This window comes from Morus notabilis, unplaced genomic scaffold, assembly GCF_000414095.1.
Source record: "Morus notabilis unplaced genomic scaffold, ASM41409v2 Scaffold1764, whole genome shotgun sequence".
Lineage (NCBI taxonomy): Eukaryota > Viridiplantae > Streptophyta > Magnoliopsida > Rosales > Moraceae > Morus > Morus notabilis.
In genome coordinates this window covers 105923-127205 of record NW_010361950.1, presented here as the reverse complement: position 1 = coordinate 127205, position 21283 = coordinate 105923, and the positions used below count along the sequence as shown (strand labels likewise).

Here is a 21283-nt window from a genome sequence, read left to right as displayed (position 1 = left end):
ATCCAACGATCCAAATCACTAGAAAAAATAACAAGAATCCAGCCAAAATGGTAAGAAAAGGAGGACCTTGAACAGCAGCAGCAGCATCACTCGTGTTTCCATCTGATTTTTCTTCAATGGAATCTCCATCAGAAGGATTCGAGTTCGACGCGTATGCGACAAAAACTCTTTGTCCCGTTTGCCATCCCAATTCACCCTTGATTCTGTGTTGTTTTTTTTTTTTTTTTTTTAATGAATTGGGCAGTAACCATCACCAAGAAAAAAAAAGGTTGGATTAAATTTATTTTCGAATGTGAAATACTAGCATGTGGAACACAGTCGAAACTAGAATTGCACAACTTAATTCTTTGGTTGGTCCTTTAATCCTTCTAAAAATCAAACTTTAGTTCCAAAATTTTGAATCCATAAATATGATCTTCAACTTTCATTAACTCTTTTCCAACACAGTTTTTGGCAGGTTTAACTTTCAAAAAAAAAAAAAAAAAAAAAGAGACAATAACATGTGCCCTTTTCTGTTAAAGTTAAGGTTTGTGGACTTACTGCACCAATTTCTAAAAGTTTAGGGAGTAGGGACTATTCTTATTGAACTTAAAATTTAAAGTTTGAGACTAGAATGCAATTTATAAGATAGTCAATGACTAATCAAAGAATTAATTCAAGTCATAATGACAAATTGAAACTAATATGCACAAACTAGTACACATTGAAAATTTTGGCATATTCAATAGATTAATACCTATGGAAAAGACAAATGGAAAGATTATTTCAATAACATCCTTGAAAGAGATAAATTCATCACGATATAAATATGACATTTTCATCATCATCACCATTCGTAATACAACTTCATGATATAAGATAGATTATCAGCAATGGTTCCGTGAAGGAATAGAGATTCATGAATTCTGCAACAAATGTCAATTCTCCATAAAATAATCAGAGAAAGAGAGGCAAATTATATTCCTATTAGGGTGAGATAATAAAGTGTCCTAAACATCAGGGTCTAGTCAGACTAAATGTGCAAGGTGACCTAATGATCAACCAAAAAAAAAAAAACAAAATGGTAAACTAGATTTTCATCAATTAACTTCATCCATTTTTTTCATTTTTACAGGTAAATATCACTGCAAAAATTTTTCTGGGTGCTCTACATTATGCAGCTTTGCTGATTTTCTTCCTGGACTCTACAACCTATATTTGGTACATTTTCTCCGACTATACTGGGAATTCACTAAAACTACCACATAACAGAGTGGAATCCAGTTCCCCGCTAGTTTTTTTTAATATTTTGTCATGTGACTGTTTTCTTTTATAGACAAACGTGTAGTGATGCATCATCAGTGGCGATGAAATGTAGCTTCCGATAAAGCAGAATAATGACCGTAAAGCTATTATTCTGGCATTTATCGACTAGCAGCAACTACAAGCAAAAACACGTATCACCAAAGATACAAGTACAAAATCAACAAATCCCTTCAGATAATCACTTTCAAGAAGAGAATTCTTACATAACAGCAAAAGTTTACACAGAGAGGAGTCAAGCAAGTGGGTTTACTTGGACCCTTTATGACCTGCTAAAGATGCTAAACTCAATTCAGCCTTAAATCTCAAAACATAAATTTCTCATTCTCACTCAAGCATGCCAAAACTTGAGAATCTGAATTTGGATAAGAAATCTAGGGGTTGTTCTTTTAGAACAAAACTCAGAAAAAGTTTGAACTCGAGTTACAATTTTATTTAAATTTATGTTCTTTTGTAAAACTCGAGTTTAAACTTAAGTTTGAACTCGAGTTTAAACTCGAGTTTAAATTTTTCTTTCAACTTGAGTTCATAAACTCGAACTCAAATTAATGAACAATATTTTTTTTTATTCTTAAAAATGTCATAACTTTTTCGTTTTAATTCCGATTGAGATGTTTTTTTTCTATGCATTCAAAACGAAAAGACGAATAAAACCCCACCCATATACCCTATTAAAATTTTTCATCACCATTGAGTTTTTATTAAAATACTATCTAAATACAAATTTAAGTTTTGACTCAACCAAACAAACTCAGAAAGATTCTCAATTCAAATCATAACTCAAATGTGCACATCCAATCACAAACTCAAATTACAACTTCAACTTACAACTTCAACTCAAGTTATAACTAAAACTCAACTCAAAATCATCACTCAAATCACCCTAACTCAAAAATGCAAAAGAACAACCCCTTAGTTTCCTTAAAAAAAAAGAAAAAAGACACCCTTTCAATCTAGAAGCCTTAAGATAAGCACATGCATATCTACATTTGGACTTACTAAAGCCCACTAGCATAATCACAGCATAATACAACTTCAAAAATTCAGAATTCAGATTACTACCACAAGTATAAAAGATTCAAGAAAGCTTGACAAAATTTGAACTTTCACAACAGGAAAATGGAAGTACAAAAAAAAAAAAAAAAAATGAAAAAAAGAAATTATTCAAAGAAGCACAAATCCTATGCGAAATCCTACAATGGTCTTCATGACACCACCCTATACTTCTACTATTATGTTAACCTGGATTTTCAACTTTTTTGGGTCCATCCAATTCATCATGCCATATGCAATGCATCACAGGCCGTAATATTTCCCCTTGTCATCGAAACCCTAGCCCATTAACAGATCGACAAACAGTGAAGAAATCCTTATTGTGGCATGTGATCATGATGTAATCCCCCGAACTGCAAGTCCACCCATGACCTATGACTAAACTAAACCACATTTGATTTCACTGTCCTTTAATATTCAGGGAATCACCAACCTTTACAATTCCACCACCATGTCTTCTTATAAGAGTTCTATTCAACTGTTGTTTATTGTTTCGACAATCTCTGTTAAAGTGCCTTTTCTTGCGACAATACCAACACTTTTCTTTTCCTGTTTTATTCTTTGCCCTGGACTTTGGTATCATTCTTTCCATTACCATTGAACAAGACTCCGTATATATCAGCAAATACTGATCCCATCAAACTCCTACTGCTTCAATGCTACCACAACATTCTCAATAGTCGAAGTTTCACGGTCATGCATCATGATATCAAATATCAATCAAGTACTTGTAATAATATGGTGAGGATTAAGGACCACATCAAGGATAATAGCTCGATCTTCTTCATCCATTTCAACATTCTTATTTCTTTAGACGGAATACAATCTTGTTCAAATGATTCAAGGAGTTCTTTAATGGGTTGACCTGCTTGCCTCTGAAGGGTGTATAATTGCTTCTTCAAATACAACTTATTGGTAAGAAACTTCAAACATAAGCCATCAGTTGTTTCCTCTTCCACCTCTTGAAAATAGTCTTTCTCCTAAGCACAAGATAGTTGTAACACGTTCTTTCTCCATAACCTCATATTTCCACTAATCTGTCTGTCAAAGAATTTGGCAAAGCAACTCTAACCTTCAAAGCTTTAGCAAACCCATGTGCACTAGTCCTAGAGGAGCATGCGCCATTACTTTTCATGCATGGAATTATTTTCTCCACTAAAGTTCCCCACCTCAAACTCATTGTTCTAACACCATTTTTTGGGAGCAAAAGTCGAACATGACATGAAGAACTTGACAAAATAGAAAACAAGAAAGAAACAACACAGGATATAGACATCTAAAATGATTCAACATCTAGCCCAAACGTATATAGAAACCAATAAGAAAATCTGATAATTCAAGGAAATATTTACAAGGATACAATCTTACATTTAGGAAGACACTATCTTACATTCATTAGTGTTTCCTCATGATCACTCATCTAATTATAAATGCAAAAATAGGAATAACACTTGATATTATTAGAAATGCCTAGAAAATATCAAAATTCACAAATTTATGATCACTTATTATTATTTGACAGGGAAAAGACTTTTGAAGTTCGAAACAAGTATTACCCAAACTCAATGTCCGTTAATGTAGGTTTTTTTTTTTTTTTTTTTTTTTTTTTTTTTTTTTTTTTTTTTTTCCCTGCATAAGGTTACCAAAAATCATCCTTATTTTGGATTGTTGCACATTTATACCTTCACCTTGCAAATTTATGTTCAATCCCTAATTTTTTCAAATAACGATAGATTTTGGCCCAAAAAGGGTCTTTTAATGGCCACATTACACTTGGGAATTAATAGATGAGCTCCAAATGTTACGTTTTTCTTTAAAAGAAAACTTCCTTCCAATGATAATGGCACCAACTACAAATGAAAGAGGACATGAAGTCCTCAAAAACCAGAAAAACAGAGAAATAAAAAAAAAAGGTCACTCAAAAGTACATGGCAGTTAACCCCTATAATATCTTTCACGTTCAAAACAATCAAAGAAAAAGAAATATCCGTAAAGGCTTTATCCGTGTCGAAGAACTTCGTCTTCTCAAAAAGATCCACAAACTCGATTCCCTTATCTTGAAAAATCCTGGCATTTTCCGGCCAAAGGTAATGAAATCATAAGACTACTTCACCTATTAGAACAAAAGCCCACAGATTTCTCCACATCAAAGACTTACACTGAGCTAGAAAAATCCAAAGGAACCTAGCTTTGTTCGGCAATATATACTGTGATTTCCTTGCAACAGAATAGTGAAGGAACAAAAAATTCACTTTTTTTCCCTTTTATCCAGCTCAAAACATTATACTTGTAACTGAAAACAAACTCAAAAAGCCCAAAAGAATCACCTGCTTTGTAGATGGGATGTATTTAGACCTTTAGTTTTTCACATTTGTTTTCATTTTGTACAATTTCTGAACTACATTGACAATGCTTTTCTGCACCCAATCAACCGTCCTTGTTTAGACTTCAGAGAAGAGTAATGAGAATGAAAATTAGAAGAGCAGCAATGAAAGAGTACTTGATAGCGGCAAGAAGAATGGCCAACGAGATAAACAAGAGCTGCCACAACACCTGAACACTTGCCCACGTCAACAGGCCCGTCAATCCGACAGCCAAGATGTTATCAGGATCTGGGTTCAACAGCTCGCCCCACCTTATGCTATTGAATATTGACCGTCCGTTTTCCTTCCCCAAACCATCACGACCGTTGGCTCCCAAGCCTTCACGTTTCTCGCCGTTCTCTCCTCTCTCATTAGGATCTTTCCTCAACTCATTGTTATTGTTGTCATTGCTAGCAAGTGTCAGAACTCTTGTTGGTCTTCTTGGGGCATAGGATTTAAGGAACCCATAAGGGAAATAGAGATGGGTTTCCTTCAAAGGTCTGGAGAGAGGTCTTGATGTTAAAGACACTGGGAGACAAGTCCTTTGATGTAAGTGGGTTGTGAGGCCTATCATGTTTTCATGTTCATGGAGGTTGGATTTTCTCGGGAAAATGAGGGAAGAGAACCTGAGATTTCAGGAGTCGATTAGTTCATTTGAAGGTATAAATGTGCAACAGTCTAAAATAGAGGGTTTGATATATATATTTTAAAAACTTAGTTTACTAACTAAATTTCTGTGTGCAAGAATGTTGTGCCACAGAAAATTTTGCACCTTTGATATCATATATGCCAACATCTAAGAATGTTTTTCATTATCACAAGGTTGGCCTACCATAAATTGAGAAAATCTTGTACCTACACTACACAAGAACTTTACACTGCCCTTCACTTGGCACTACTACAGCTACTCGCTATTTTTATCTCGATAACTTTCAGATGGTTGGTCTTTTACTCGAGCACCCAAAATTGAAACATGATTTAGGCTCACTTTCATATTACTCAAAATCACAACTTTACTCCTAGGAGAAAGAGAAGCGTCGCTAGAAAGTAGCTAAAAGAATCTTATTGTAGAAGTGCATAATGCATTAGCTTCAGTTTATAGCACTTTTGTGCACCTTTACCAAACAAAATACTCACATCGATTTATATGCAGAGTACATATATAAGGACTCTAAAGGCAATCGTAAACTGGCCATTAGCCAAATCTGTGTTACTGGTTAGCCACAAGCAACGGATGTTGTTGTGAAGTTACAAACTCTATATACCTATAAGAGCATCTCCAAGAGAGCTCTCTAAATGTTAGTTAAAGTTTAACTAAAATGGCTAGAAAGCTATTTTAGTTAGTAAATTTTAAGTGAGTCACTCCAACCATATCCTCTATTTTAGCTAAACATAGATTATTTTAATATTTTTTTTGAGTTTAAAATATAAATAATTTTTTTTTTTTAACTTTTACTTTATGTCAAAACTAAGAATAAAATAATAAAAAGAATAAAGAGCAAGCCACTTCTTGCTTATAGCTAGTGGAAAATGCAGCCTAAAAGACTAAAGTAAAAAGTTGGATGGATGTGATTTTACTTTTACTGCATTGTTGGAGTTGCTCTAAAGATCACCATTGCAGAATGCCACCACAGAAGAACCCAATTTTGAGAAAAAGATCCATTAATCCTTACCCTTGACCTTTCGCTACATTAGTTTCAGCTAGTTCAAAATGTCCTTCAAATGCAAATGAAATTGATATTATATTTATCTCCTTTAAAGCTACCCATTATTAGAAAACCGTACAAAATTAAACCTTTTTCCTCCTCCTTCGAGTTCTTATCAGTGACAGATCCAGAAGCCCCAGAATTCTTAAATTAGACTAATATGAGTTCAATCAGTGAACTTGAGTGAAAATCACTTCGGAAATACTGAATTAGATCACTTAGAACATGAAAACTCACTAATGGGCATGAAAATCTGAGACCCGGAAAACTCATTATATGCTTAATTGGAATATCTGAGTTCAACTAATGAACTGAAGTGAAACCCACTTTGGAATGCTTAATTAATCTTCTTATAACACAATAAATCACTAATGGGCATGAAAATAAGAAAGAACAAAAAAAAAAAAAAGAATGAAAAAGATAAAAGGAGTTTACCTTAAACCAAGAGAAGTTGGAGAAAGGCGTTGGCTGGAGATTTTGGTAACATTTCTATTGGGACGACCAAACCGAGGAATCGCTTGGGATGAAGACAATGGTGAAGATGGTGGTGGGAATCGGACGGAAGAGCCGGAGAGAGAGAAGGATGCCATGTTTTCACCACCGAACCCCATTTACTTTTGCTTCTCAGTAATAATAAATATATGCGAAAGTGAAAGAAAGATTCCAGAAAGGGGAAGGAAAGAAAATGAAAAAGAAAAGAGTAATTTACACAATGGTCTCTAATAGTTGACACTTTGATCTCTATTTTTTCTTTTATTTTTGTTAAACTATTCTTAAGCTCTTCTTTGTTGATTGATGACTCAAGTTATATTAATATGGTATTTTTTTTATATAAATTTAAATTTAATTTTTTTTAATAATATTTTTATTTTATATACACAATTTAAATTATGATTTAAATTATATAAATGAATATAAATTTAAATTTAATTTTTTTATTACAGTATTAACAATTAATTTCTATAAATGCTTAATTTTATTAAAATCAAAAGAATAGAAATTAAAGTATCACCTAGAGAAGAGTTTAATAACTGTCAATGCAAATTCTTCTAAATGAAAAATAAAAATATGAGCATTTAAATAAGTGTGTATATACTTTTTGTTATACCAAATCATTGCTTAAAATATAATAAAAAATTGCAAAAATAATTTTTTGTATTTTAATATAATATTAAGGTGTTTAGTAGAACACTCTGTATTATATTGTTTGAAAAATACTACAATGATTAATAATTATACATCATATATTTAATATGAAATTGTAATAATACATATTATATTGTTTTGTATAATTTACTTAAAAGACTGTGTTTAAAAGTATATTTCAAAAATATTAAGAACCCTTTGGGAAGGCTATTTGTATTATAATTTTCATTCATATTTAAATTTTTTATGAGAGAACTATGAATGATAATTTTTTCATTTAATTTTTTTGTGAAAAAAAATACGAATCATAATTTGAGTTTTGAATATACATGCCACCAACCCTTAAAACTCAAGTTCAAAGTTGGGCTATGGGATTGCGGTCAAGGTCTAGGATCGAGTTTAGAACTAGTATCGGGATTGAAATTGACATAGTGATATTGAGTTTGATGATTGACACAACAAAACAATATGTATGAATGACTAGACTTTAAAAAATGAATGATGATGGTCCCGTTCATTTCGCTGATTCGAGTTTAGAATTTGAATTTTGTTATAGTAAAAAGCTCTCACAAACAATCACATCTAACTTTTTTACTACTGTAAAAAGCTCTCACATAAAATCACATCTCAACTCGAATTAAAAACTCGAATCAGCGAACTAAACGGGAAATTTACTCTTAAAAAATGTATGAGTTCTTGATTAATACCATTTTGTTAATATATTTATTTGATTAAAAAAATCATCAATTAAGAGTAAAAGGTATAAATAAAAAAAATCATCAATTAAAAGTAAAAGATATAAATCATGATGCACGCACTCTTTAAGAGTATTTATCTTCTTTCTCTAAAATTTTATAAATTTATATACGAAAGCAATGACGTTGTTTGTATTTCACATTTTCCTAATGCAACCTCTTAAAAACCTCCCAAGCCGTCCACTAGTGAACCCCTAATTGAGTGCACCCCTAATGGATTTTTAACACATCCATCCAACTTTTTGGTTGAGTCAGCCTAGAGAACTTACAAAAAATGCAGTCCATTCAAACCTTATAAAGTGGATATAGATAAGTTTCAAAATCCTAAGAAATTTCTAAATCCTAGGAAAGAGCCAAAAAAGAAGTTTACAATATAACCCACAAAGGAAATAACTTATAAAAATGGAAGCACCCTTCTCTGGTCTGTCTCCACTTCCAGCTTTGAAAACGCCAACCATTTCTCTCTCTACACTTGCATATAGATATAGAATAAAAATACCACTTTTCCTTCTCTTTCTCTCTCTTCCTTCTGGCTCGAACGATGATGAGCCGCTTCACCGACTCCGCTCTCCGGTTCAAAAAATTCTCTTCAATAGCGGTAAGTGATCGTCTTATTTATTTATTTTTGAATTTCTGTTCAATAGCGAGAACAAGAGTTTGAAAAGTTTTCAATTTTCTCTCGCTTAAATCTGTCTTTATATCAATCTTTTGATTTATTCGACTCTTACCCTTAATTTGTTAGTTTACGTATGAGAATTCCCATATGAAAATAATTTCTGAACTGATCACGAAACCAAGAAACTTATAATTGGAGATGATAAAGAATTGTCAACACTTCTCTGGGTCGTTGATTTTCTTTGTTTCTTTTCATTATTTATTTTACTATTTTTTGTGTCCTGGAGATGATAAAAATGGGGGTTCAAATTTCACTTTTCATATTGTTTTATGTTTCTTTATTTATTTTTTGAACCCAGGTGAGGATTTTGTAATTTTCCCATTGAATCTGGTGTGATTGAATGAGGAAAATTGGAATTCTATCAAGTTTTTCCCTGCCTAAAAGGAATTTACTAGCAAAAGTACTGCCTTGATCTTACCTAACACATTATTATTATTATTTTTTGGTAAATAATGGTATTAGCACTTCAAATCTTAAATGAGAACTTTATGGAGGAAGTGTTACTGATTAATGATATTCAGGTCAAGTCTGGAAAGGGGTCGAATACTAACTTGAGAAGCATTGAGGATGAAGGTATATCCAGCATTCGAACGAGGTGGTACAGCACCTGTTTTGCCAAGTTGCAGGAGGATGTTCCGAAGGATGATAATCCCGTTTCTCAAATGCTAGTCGATTCGTTTGGACGGCTACATACTTACTTGAGGATCTCGCTAACAGACCGTTGCAATCTGCGGTGTCAATACTGTATGCCGGCAGAGGGTGTGGACCTCACTCCAAAACCTCAGCTTCTCAACCAAGACGAGATTCTTCGCGTCGCCAATCTGTTTACCAGCTCTGGAGTCAATAAAATCAGGTTGACCGGAGGTGAACCAACCATAAGGAAAGACATCGAAGATATATGTTTAGGCTTGTCTAACTTGAAAGGTCTGAAGACACTGGCCATGACCACAAATGGACTCACTCTTGCGATGAAGCTTCCAAGGCTCAAAGAGTGTGGACTGACTTCTTTGAACATTAGTCTAGACACATTAGTCCCGGCAAAGTTTGAATTTCTGACCAGGCGCAGAGGGCATCACAAGGTTCTGGAGTCAATCAATGCTGCTGTAGAACTTGGTTACAATCCTGTTAAAGTATGTACTGCTCACTTATGCCTGCGTATTTTTAGCTTTTTGAAGTCCATTTTTCCAAATGACTACTTATTTTTCTGATGTGTTATGTTCTTGAACTTCTTATTAGTGATTTTCATGAGGAACAAGATATTGAGAAATTAGGAATTGAAAGTCATGTTTTTTTATTAGGATTATTTAGCTTTGGTAAGTTTATCTTATTATTGTGTTGTTGCTTCTTTATAAATAGGCCTAGTGATTGTTATTTTGGCGAAGACATTGATTAATGATGTTGAATATTCATTATTTCTCTCTATCCCTACTTCCCCCTCTTCCTTCCTCTCCTTTTCTCTCTACGTTCTTGCCCTATTCGTCCTGCATCAGGTTTTGTGTTGATTGTATCCTTAAGGTTTCTTTTTCACTGTGCCTTGATATGCTAACATAACACACACTCTTATGTGTCTTCACATTTCTAAGCTTTCATTTGACACATCCATTTTTCTCTGTTTTAGGTGAATTGTGTAGTGATGCGAGGGTTCAATGAAGACGAGATTTCTGATTTTGTGGAACTGACCCGTGAAAAGCCAATTAACATCCGCTTCATTGAATTCATGCCCTTTGATGGAAACGTTTGGAACGTGAAGAAGCTAGTATCCTATTCGGAAATGTTCGATAGAGTGGTAAGGTACAATTCTGACAGGTATTCCCTCTTTGCATTTGTCTGAGTATCCCTTTTTCTATAAGCTAAGTCGTTCATCATCACTACTGAAACAGGTAAGAGAATATCCTAGCATAAAGAGACTTCAGGATCACCCAACGGATACAGCCAAGAATTTCAAAATAGAGGGCCATCAAGGTGCAGTTTCTTTTATCACATCAATGACCGAGCATTTTTGTGCTGGTTGCAATAGATTGCGTCTTTTGGCTGATGGGAATTTCAAAGTATGCTTATTCGGTCCCTCAGAGGTATTTATTTGTCTCTTTAAACAACACTTAGGTTCGAATATGACATAAATAATATGTTGTCGTTAGTATTTCCTCATTTGATGATTTAGCAATTGTGCTGCTGGAGTATTGGAAATTGCTCGTGTGGTTATTTCTTTTTATTGGAGACCATCCCTAAGTTATTTTTTCCAATGGAATCATCATTTCGTTTCATCAACATCTGTGATGTATGACAGGGATATATTCATGTAAATGCTTCATATTAGGTGAAGGAACACATTGATTACGCTACAGCTCATACTCGTTTTCACTTCACCCACTCATTGTTGTGCTCTGATAAAGTACCCTTTTTTAGTTCCCTTATTGATGCATTTGAGCAAAATGTGGAATATAGTTAGCTGTAGCTGTCTACTCATGCCATAATGGTGCTCGTTTCGCTAAGTGGCCATGCTTGAATTGTACTATTCAAAATTTGGTCTCTTAACTAGTACATGGTTTTAGGTTTAAGACATTGACTTATTTCTTTGTCAATCAATCCACAATTTTTTTTTTCTTGTTTTTTTGTGTGTACTTTATTTTAGGAGATAGTTTAGTTGCTGTGATCATATTGCACCATAAAGGAGCCTTGAGGCTTCTCTAATGTTTTCTGATAGTAGTTCATTGAGAATATGAAGCAGCTTGGCTGCGTTTTATAAGCTAAAAAGATATTCTTCTTATTGGAAATTCTCCTTTTGCAGGTTAGCTTAAGAGATCCCCTTCGACGTGGCGCTGATGATCACGAACTAAGGGAAATAATTGAGGCAGCGGTAGGTGTTCAAAAACTTTCTACATATTTCCTAAGCTTCAGCTACATAGCCAGTAATCCTTGTACTATGGTTTTAATAGGCATAATGGGGGATTTTTGTTGCTTTGTGTAATAGCTATACGTCAATAATATGGATCATTGGTTTTACTTTTCAAATATCTTTTCCTAAATCCTGAGATCTTTGTTACGTTTGAGTAATAACCATATGTCAATATTCATAGAGCTAAATACCTTACTTGGGAATGGGATCTTCTATTGTGGGTTGATGTTATATTTGTGCATCCCAAAGCAATGATACTTTCTATGCAAAGTCAAAGCGTTAGTCCAAGGGTCCATAATGTAAGTCAAAGAGTAAGTTTTCTTCTTTGTAAGGTGTCATTAATGTTTGTAGAACTCAGTCTACTTTTAAGCATTCTTGTTTCTACTTTTCAAGAGCCAAATAGTCGGTCAAATTAGGTTATAAATTTCTTCTTTCTTATGGAGTCATAATTCATTAATGTTTATTAGGAACTCATTCCACTTTTAATCGTTCTTGTCTTGCAAGAGTAACAACTATTTCTGTTTTCTAAGAGTCATTAATGCATTCAAATCTACTCATATCAATCTGTACCACCTTATATATAAGTTTGTAAGCCTTTGAAATAGTTCAGAATCTAATATCTTCTTTTAGTTTGTAAGATACAAGGTTGCCCCAAGTATGTTTAAGAAAAGATTTCTAGTAGTGACAAGGGTTATTGTGATTCTAGCAACTTTTTTATTGTTTTTTTTTTTTCTTTTCAACGAACCAGGAAGTCTGTCAAATATGTGTGTATATATCTATATATATATGTATATATATTTCTGTATCCCCAACCGCATTTCTTTTCCATTGTTTTCCCACATAAACATCTGTGTGATTCATGAGTTCCCTTGTTTCAGGTGAAGAGGAAGAAAGCCTCACATGCTGGAATGTTTGACATTGCGAAGACGGCAAACAGGCCTATGATACACATCGGCGGCTAAAGCTCGGTACATTCACAAAAGTTTTCTAATTATCTTCAGTTGGAACTCTATTGCTTTTCACTCTTCTAATGTAAGGCTCAAATTTCTTGCATTGGCCAGCGAGTGATACTAGGATACCTCTTCATTTTCCAATGGTAGACGTGCATGGAGCTGATTATCTTTTTTTCCCTGGTCTTTCCGGATTCTGAACATCGAATACATTAGGGCGTATTTTGTTCGTCATTGAGATAGCGTCATAAGCAAGAATCATAATATCAGACTCCAAGATCAACTACAGCCGCTCCTACTTATACCATTGGTAAAGTTTATAATTATGGAGGGATGTTTAGCTCCGTTTTGCTCCGTTTTTTGCCTCTCTAGTTGTTCTTTTGCATTTTTGAGTTAAGGTAATTTGAGTGATGATCTTGAGTTGAGTTTGAGTTATAACTTGAGTTGAAGTTGTAACTTGAGTTTGTGTTTGGATGTGCACATTTGAATTGAAAATCTTTTTGAGTTTGTGTTTAGGTGGGTCAAAATTTAAATTTGTATTTAGATAGTATTTTAATAAAAAATCAATAGTGATGAAAAATTTTAATAGGGTATATGGGTGAGGTTTTATTCGTCTTTTCGTTATGAATGCATAGAAAAAAAATCATCTCAATCAGAATTAAAATGAAAAAGTTATCACATTGTATTGTTCATTAACTTGAGTTCGACTTTATGAACTCAAGTTGAAGGGAAAACTTGAACTCGAGTTTAATCCCAAACTCGAATTCAAAATCAAATTTTACAAAAAAATATGAACTTGAATAAAGTTGTAATTTAAATTTAAATTTTTTTTGAGTTTCGTTGCAAAAGAACAACCCTTAATTTATCCATTTTATTGGCTTTGTAAGAAAATAGAATCTTTTACTCAATACTGTTCATGTTGTATAACTTATGTTTAATTCCAATGGAGCAGCTTTAATTACATATGCGCATTTCTCTATGTTCTCTTTTCTCTTTGGAGTTTAGCCATTAAGAATCGAGTTAACAAAAGAAAATTGTATATTCATTGTAATGAAAAATGCTTTGCAAATTGTATGGAAACAGTTTACACCTACAAGTAGTTCAGCAAATAAGGAAAAGTAATATTGGTCATTTTTGAGTTTTGATTCCTGTTGAAAAGACACTAGGTTGGTACACAGTAATCAGTAAGAATCATATTTCTAAGAAAATGATGAAGGTAATATATTTTTTAAGAATAATACATTACTGTGTTTGGTTTCATACATGAATTTTCTTTTAAATTCTCAAGAATAATACATCATTGTGTTTGGTTGTGCATGAGAATATTGTGTATTAAAAAAATATTTTTTTTAAATAAATTATAATTAGCACTAATATTTTTTAAATATTTAGCCCATAACATTAGCACTAATATTTTAAAAAGTATAAAATATAACACAACAAGTAATCCATAAAATTATAAAATAATAGGGGTCTCAAAATGTTAGTTAAAATTCTCTATACTCAAAAAGTTCTAAACATGAGACCATATACTCCAATAAGGTTCCAAACCTATCATCAAAAGTTATAAATTTAGGACCACATATAAAAGTGCAAAAGATGCCATCAAAAGATCTAAATATTGGACCATATACTCATGTTTGTAAATATAGTACCAAAAGCTTCAACCTAACTAATTCCAAAAGAGATAGAAGAAAATTTAACTTAAATTCATCATCCAACGTGAAGAAATAGCTGGTGGTGTCATGGTTTTGGACAAGAAGTTTTCCGACTCGTACTTGTTGTGCATTTGTTAGTCCTTCTACCTTCTTCAATTCATCAAACACATGCATCCTCCTTGCAGCACTATCAGCCTCGTATTGAAAGCAATTAGCAAGCCTACTAATATTCTCACCAGCCATAGCATACATATTAGAAAACTTTTGTACTGTCTCAGTTAAAGCATCAAGCAATACATCTCCACTTTGAGATCTCTTTCTCTTTTTCCCTCATGATATTAATGGTGTTGAAGTTGATTGTGTGCTAGGACCACTAATACTTGCAGTATCTATGTTCTCATCAGACATAAGCAAGGGATCATAATCAAGATAATTTTCTGTTTCTTTATCAATATCATCAACCATATCATTCAATCCCATTGTAGCTTGTCCATTAGCACGATGCTTTCCAAACACATGTTCTAACTCATCATAATAAGGAAACGACTTGTTTCTTACGCCTTTTTATAGTTGGGTGACTTTGTAATAGATATGAAATGTAAATTAAACAATAAAAGATCCTAATATACTAAAACTTGAAATTTATAACCGGTTAAAAAAAATACTAACTTTAACCCACTTATAAAACACATCTTTCTCAACCATGACACATTTATCCTTATCATTCCAACTAAAGCCACTACTGGCAGGGCTCAACATTTCAAAAATGGCATGATATTGTTTCTTCAATATCTTTACACAAGAATCATTGTGTGGTTGTGCTTTAAGCCACATTGTGGAATCTTTTCATTCATCATTTTCTCCAATTGTGTCAAGTAACCGGGCTTGAACGTACCATTATCCGCTTTTCATTTTTCACTATTAGCCATATCCAACAAGCACTCCACTAGCTTTGAATCTTCCAATGCAGTCCATTGATGCTTCCTTCCATTAGCATCCATTATGTGTACAAATTATACACTTTAATATGAAAACAAAACTAATAATACTAGATAAAACAAAGCAACATATCAATATATCTTTATTAAGAATTACAACAACAATGTCATACATACTTATTAAGAATAACAACAAAAATGTCATACATACTTATTAAGAATCACAACAACAGTGTCACACATAAACCATATCAATGGCGATTTTCCCGCCATTGGTCAAACATTTCCCTAGCCAAGTTATTTCTCCATGTAGTCCAAGCATTGGATGTTTCAATATGTGTGTAATGCTATATTTCTTCCTCCTCCTCCTCCTCCAATTGTAAAACATAAGGATCAATAGCCATTTCCCTCCTAATTAAGTTGTGAAGAAGACAACATGCTGCAATAATCCTACATTGTATATTGATCGGATATAATGATTTTCTCTTAAGAATTGGTCATTGCCCCTTCAAAAGTCCAAATGTCCTCTCATTAACATTCCTAGTCGAGGAATGTTTTATGTTAAAAAACTCTTCAGGAGTCTCAGGAAGGTATGTCAATTTATTTAAATGGTAGCGTTGTCCTTTATAAGGAGCCAAAAAGCCTTCACCATTAGGATAACTAGCATCACATAGGTAGTAATATCATGTAAATCATTTCAATATTTATTATAAAATATAAAAATGCATACACATTTTAATGTGTATGACTCTATAACTGTCAAGAAGATACATATTTACCTTGTGTAACTTTCAACCCATTCCTCCTAGATAAAGCATATTGTAAAACTCTTGAGTCAGATATAGAACCCTCTCATCCAGGCAATACATAAATAAATTGCATATCTTGAGAGCATACTCCCAACATGTCGGTAGCAATTTCACCCTTTCTGGAACGGTACCTAGGCGTGTCTGCTACATATATACATTGGCCTTGATGTATGTTCCATCAAGTGCTCCCAAACAGTTCTAAAATACAAATAATAATTTAAGCCCACATACCTACCGCATATTAACATACAAATAATAAAAATTTAGAGATATTTAAAATTTTCACCTTAAATCATTTCCATCTTTCATTCGTGGAATTTTGTGGAACTAGCTCTAGCCTTTCTAGTAATACTTCATGGAAGCGTAACACCGCTTTTAAGACAATATAGAATTGGTGACTTATTGTTTCACCCAAGTGTGCAAATAGGAGTTTCATAATCCTATTTTTTTTATCATGAGCTAATATATGTAGGAATATAGCTGTCAATTCTTCAACATCCATATTTTTTGTTCCCCTCAAATTGCCAATGATTCTAAGGTAGTTATATAGGATAGCAAATGTTCTCCTCTACATACGAGTGCTTTCAAGACATGCTAAGTCATTCTCATGTGTCAATCGATGGTAATTTAGTTGGTGTAGATGATGTCGGCGAGATTTTTGATGACGATATGGTGGATCGGAAGGCAGCGGCAGCGTGGTCGACAGAAGAGTGGTGCAGTTGCAAGGCTGGGAAGGGAAGGGTGAGATAGACAGGCGGCTGGGCTGGGAAGAGAAGGGTGAGAGACAGAGATTAAAGCAGATTATTTCTTTTTTCCCATAATATTATTTTCCAGAGAAAGTGAATAACACTCTATTAGGTGGGATTAAGATTACTCCAAAATATAGTAATGTGAAACCCATGGGCTTCACTTTCTTGGGTTTTAAAAAAATCTAATAATTGTACCAAACATGAGAATCTGAAAGATTCTCATTTCTATCCCTGAGATTACCCCATACTAAACACCCGCTAGGAGTTTTTGATTGATGAAGTTATGATTGTGTTATTGATCTATGAGGAGAAAAGGACCTTATTCTCTATAATTAATTTCTCAGAAGAACATTTCAGGTTGTCTAGTAAGTCTAGCAAGCGTCCCCATATCCCAGTCCCACGATGAGAGCACGTTCGACAATGGTAAACAAACCCTTGATGATTATTATTTGCAATACGACAATCATGCCTACACTCTTGTAGAGCATGGATCCTGGGAATCCTGTCAACACGATCGCCGATTTGAGAGTTTTCGGAGAGGACAGTTACGGGACGATGATGCGGAACCCGCACCCCAGATTAATTTGGATTGCTTTAAAGGCATTATCGAAGTAGAGATTTGAACCTATTTGGTTTGCATTCCAAAACCAAATTTTGAAACGTTCAAAATGTTGGCCTTAAAATATATTTCTTAAAAACTTTATACCTTTTTTTCGTAGGATGTTTGTCATTTAGCCATTTCTTTTTTTTTTTTTTTTTTTTTTTTGGGTGCTCTCAAATGGCTAATTTTGGCCTTGATTTTTGTTGATGCCCGTTTTGATTGTTCCATCCCTTGACTTCTTGCAAGCACATTGTGCAAAATTGCAATTTGCTAAATTTCTTTAGAACTTATTTTCTTTGCAAATCATTTTGAGTTCCTTACGAGTCTTTTGACTCTGATTTTTAAATTTTTCTTTAAGATTCTGACACTGCTGATTGATGTATTATTAGTAATTTTGTTAGAAGGTCTATACAAAATCTTGTGGTGAAAAGCAAATTAACTCGCTAGTACAATGAAACATACATACTTGGAAGTTTAAATAATGTTTATATTATGGGACCTTTGTTCTATCAAAATTTGAGTTTGATGCTCTATGTTTTTGAAATTTCATGCCGGTATCTCAACTTTTTTAAAAAAAAAAATTTTGGTGCCTCGGAGTCATTTTTTAAGACATGAAAAGATAAAATTATTCTTATTATAAAAATTCATCTGTTGACCAAAATTTTAAAAGAAAAAAAGGATTTTAAAAATTATTATATCTATAACTAAACACTCTGACTGTACATTGAGTGCCACAAGAATCAGTTGAAAACAATGTTCAGCACAACTTCAAGAGGGAAGAGAGGAAGAGCACCGAACAAAAAAAAACGCAAACGTCAAAATTTTGAAGAAAGAAGCAAGTTCTTTTAATGAGTTTTTGGGTATTTGGTTACATGTATAACAATTTTTAAAATCTTTTGTTTTTAATTTCTTTAAATTTCTGGTCAATAGATGAATTTTTACAATAAGGGCAGTTTTGGTTTTTCGTGTCCTAATAAATAGCTCTGAGGTACTAAAAAAAGATTTTTTAAAAGGTCGAGATACTGACATGAAATTTTTAAAAACAAAAGATACTAAACTTAAATTTCAAAATAATAAAGGATACCAAAATGAAATTTTCCCCTATATTATTTTGACATTACCTCATAAAAGAAAACTTGTGACAAACTGTTAACGTTTGGCCGTATGATTATAATGCTTACTTTCTAATATCAACTGGCATTTTAAATAAGGTGATACAGCATTAATAAAAAATATTCACCAACATATACTTATTCAATATAGAGATGAGATAATAATTAAGATATCTAGCATTATTCCAAAATGAATGGGGTAAATAGTATTTTATTAACTATTTTTACCTTTTTAAAATGCCAAAACTTAGCTACTTGCTTAGGATGATGTACTAAAAAGCAATGTGTATAATGACAGGTACATTCACACCACATGGATCTTATATCTAATTGCCCAATTGTGGGTCCAGATATATATTAAATTTGGGGTTAAAAGATGAACTTTGTCCTTTCATTTGAAAAGCAACTATATTTAATATTACATATTTTTTTTTTTCCTGAGAATCTCCATTTTTATTTGGATATACATGAGTTGACAATTTAAAGTGGTTGATGTTATTTATTTACGGTTATTTATTTATTTTTTATTGCTGTAGTTCAAGAAGTCAACAACAAGCTCTCAACCTCCATTGTCGGAATTTCAAATATATATATTCCATAATACTTGTATGAAGGTCAGAGAGTGGGCGGTCACTTATGGATATCCTTTGCGTTCAACAAAATGCGATAAAACTTAAATAAAATGAGATAATGTACATTATTATAGTTTAGATTAATTGTTTGTTAGGAGTTATTTTCTGAAGGATATAAAGAAGTGTGAGAGATCATAAAAAACTCTTGTGGGAGAGCAACAATTCATTTGAGAAAAATGATCAAGAGAAAACTTTGAACATTTTTTTTATTTGATTTTTTGAACATATTTATTATCGTTTCTCCCTATCTTAGAAAGGAACGTAAATGAAAAATAAATTTTTTTTTCCTGCAATTACATTTTCGTTTTTTCACCTTCGTTTGAATAAAAAAATTAAAACATTTTTATTGACCCTCATTACCAGCTTCTTCTTCTTCTTCTTCTTCTTCTTTTTGTTTTTTTTGTTTTTTTTTTTGTTTTGAGGAAAGCTTAATATTTTGGGAGAATTTGTAAACTAAAATTCCATAGTGGTAATGTCTATTTATTTGTTTCTACTTTGATAGCTAGGATCTTCATTTTAACTGATTTAACATATATGCATTATGTAGAGAATATTGCAATTTTTCAAAGATTAATTATATAAATAAATACCCGAATTAATATAGATCACAAATTACACAAAAGGTATCTAATCCAAAAAAGAAAGAATTATCACAAATAGGAAAGATTTTAATGCAACTCAGATAGTTATGTTACGAACTTAGACTTAAAAGCATGAATCTAAAAGTTCTATAAGAAGAAGACAACCACAAATATAAGTACTAGATCAGAACAATGTACAAATCGACCTCAGTATATTGTACCAATCTTTAGTACTTCTCAATTATTAGCACACAAAATTCTATCGCAAAAAAAAAAAAAAAAAAAAAGAAAGAAAAAAAACCTTTAATCACACAGTTTTTGAGTGCTGATATATTTAGCTAAGATCTCAATTATATGTTGAAGGATCAGATAGAGTAGCGGAAAATAACCAAATAAAGAGAAGAAAACAAGAAAGATAGAAAAGAAAAAAAAAATTCATGGTTTAGTTTGGATCTTCATGAAAGACACGGTCCATACGAGAAGATGATCTTAAGGGAAAAGAACGAAATTCGCTTATCTCATCAATAAAGCCGTCCAAATCCGAGAAACCATCCAAGAAACTACTACTATTAATCATCTTCTCATCATGATCACCACTCCACAAATTTTCCTCAGCTTCCTCCTTCTTGATCACCACCGGAAACTGATCATCATCGCGCTTTTGGTCGACCGTTTTCTTGCTCGTTGGCTGATCATCATCGGTGGAACGAAAACCCTTTCGGTTTTGGGCACGATGATCGTCTTTTCCCCTTGCATCCCCCGCCCCTTTTCCGGTAAGACTTTGCACCAACTGCCGGAAGTTGGCAGCGTCGGTCTTTATGATCTCCGGCGCAAACACATGGATGATGCGAATCTTTGGCTTCAACTTTGCTATAACGTGTGAATCTTTGTGCATGGCCAGTTTGTTATTTGCAGAATTAGCTGAACCGGGAGGATTATTGAGTGGTTTTGGCTTCATCATCATCTTTTCCATGCCCAACAAAACAAACTCTTTTTTTTTTTTTTTAAGTTGAACTTAGGGAACCCTAGACCTCAATACACAATATTTTTTTGAGAGAGAATAAATGATGGAAAATAAGGGGTGGTTGTGTAACTGAAGAGCCATCTAGCTTTATATGTTTGGAAATTGCTATGTCTATTTGATCAAATAAAGAATTTTTTTTTAATCAAAGTTTAAGACTAGCTTAAATAGAGAAATTTATAACATGACATATATTCCAAGTGATCCAATCAATTTGATGGCAAGATTACGTTTCATCCCAAAAAAAAAAAAAAGAAAAAAAAAACAGAGAGAGAGAGAATGAGGAGAATATCAAAGAATTTGTCTTTTGGAAGCCATGTTCGGATGGATATTTC

The 21283-nt window shown here is 32.9% G+C and overlaps 3 protein-coding genes across 6 annotated transcripts; 1 reads left to right on the top strand and 2 right to left on the bottom strand.

Moving 5' to 3' along the window:
• Positions 1-4115: 4115 nt before the first annotated feature.
• Positions 4116-7092, bottom strand: LOC21393459. Of its 2 annotated transcripts, XM_024167464.1 has the most exons (3): positions 6860-7092; positions 4856-5344; positions 4116-4772 (listed from the first exon to the last, which is right to left on the bottom strand). In XM_024167464.1, the coding sequence occupies exons 1-3, from the start codon at positions 7033-7035 to the stop codon at positions 4754-4756; spliced, it is 684 nt and encodes a 227-aa protein (XP_024023232.1). In that variant the 5' UTR covers positions 7036-7092; the 3' UTR covers positions 4116-4753. The 2 variants fall into 2 exon arrangements, with proteins under 2 accessions (XP_024023232.1, XP_010099215.2); XM_010100913.2 differs by having other exon boundaries at positions 4116-5344.
• Positions 7093-8654: 1562 nt separating this feature from the next.
• LOC21393458 (GTP 3',8-cyclase, mitochondrial) lies at positions 8655-13266 on the top strand. 3 transcript variants are annotated; one of them, XM_024167458.1, is made up of 8 exons: positions 8861-8923; positions 9300-9401; positions 9523-10131; positions 10620-10787; positions 10882-11073; positions 11790-11858; positions 12776-12865; positions 12959-13266. In XM_024167458.1, the coding sequence occupies exons 2-7, from the start codon at positions 9342-9344 to the stop codon at positions 12857-12859; spliced, it is 1182 nt and encodes a 393-aa protein (XP_024023226.1). In that variant the 5' UTR covers positions 8861-8923; positions 9300-9341; the 3' UTR covers positions 12860-12865; positions 12959-13266. The 3 variants fall into 3 exon arrangements, with proteins under 3 accessions (XP_024023227.1, XP_024023226.1, XP_024023228.1); XM_024167459.1 differs by lacking the exon at positions 9300-9401 and having other exon boundaries at positions 8655-8923; XM_024167460.1 differs by lacking the exons at positions 12776-12865; positions 12959-13266 and adding an exon at positions 12079-12318.
• Positions 13267-20369: 7103 nt separating this feature from the next.
• LOC21393457 (VQ motif-containing protein 17) lies at positions 20370-20900 on the bottom strand. The gene has a single exon (XM_010100911.2). The coding sequence runs from the start codon at positions 20898-20900 to the stop codon at positions 20370-20372; it is 531 nt and encodes a 176-aa protein (XP_010099213.2).
• Positions 20901-21283: the final 383 nt, after the last annotated feature.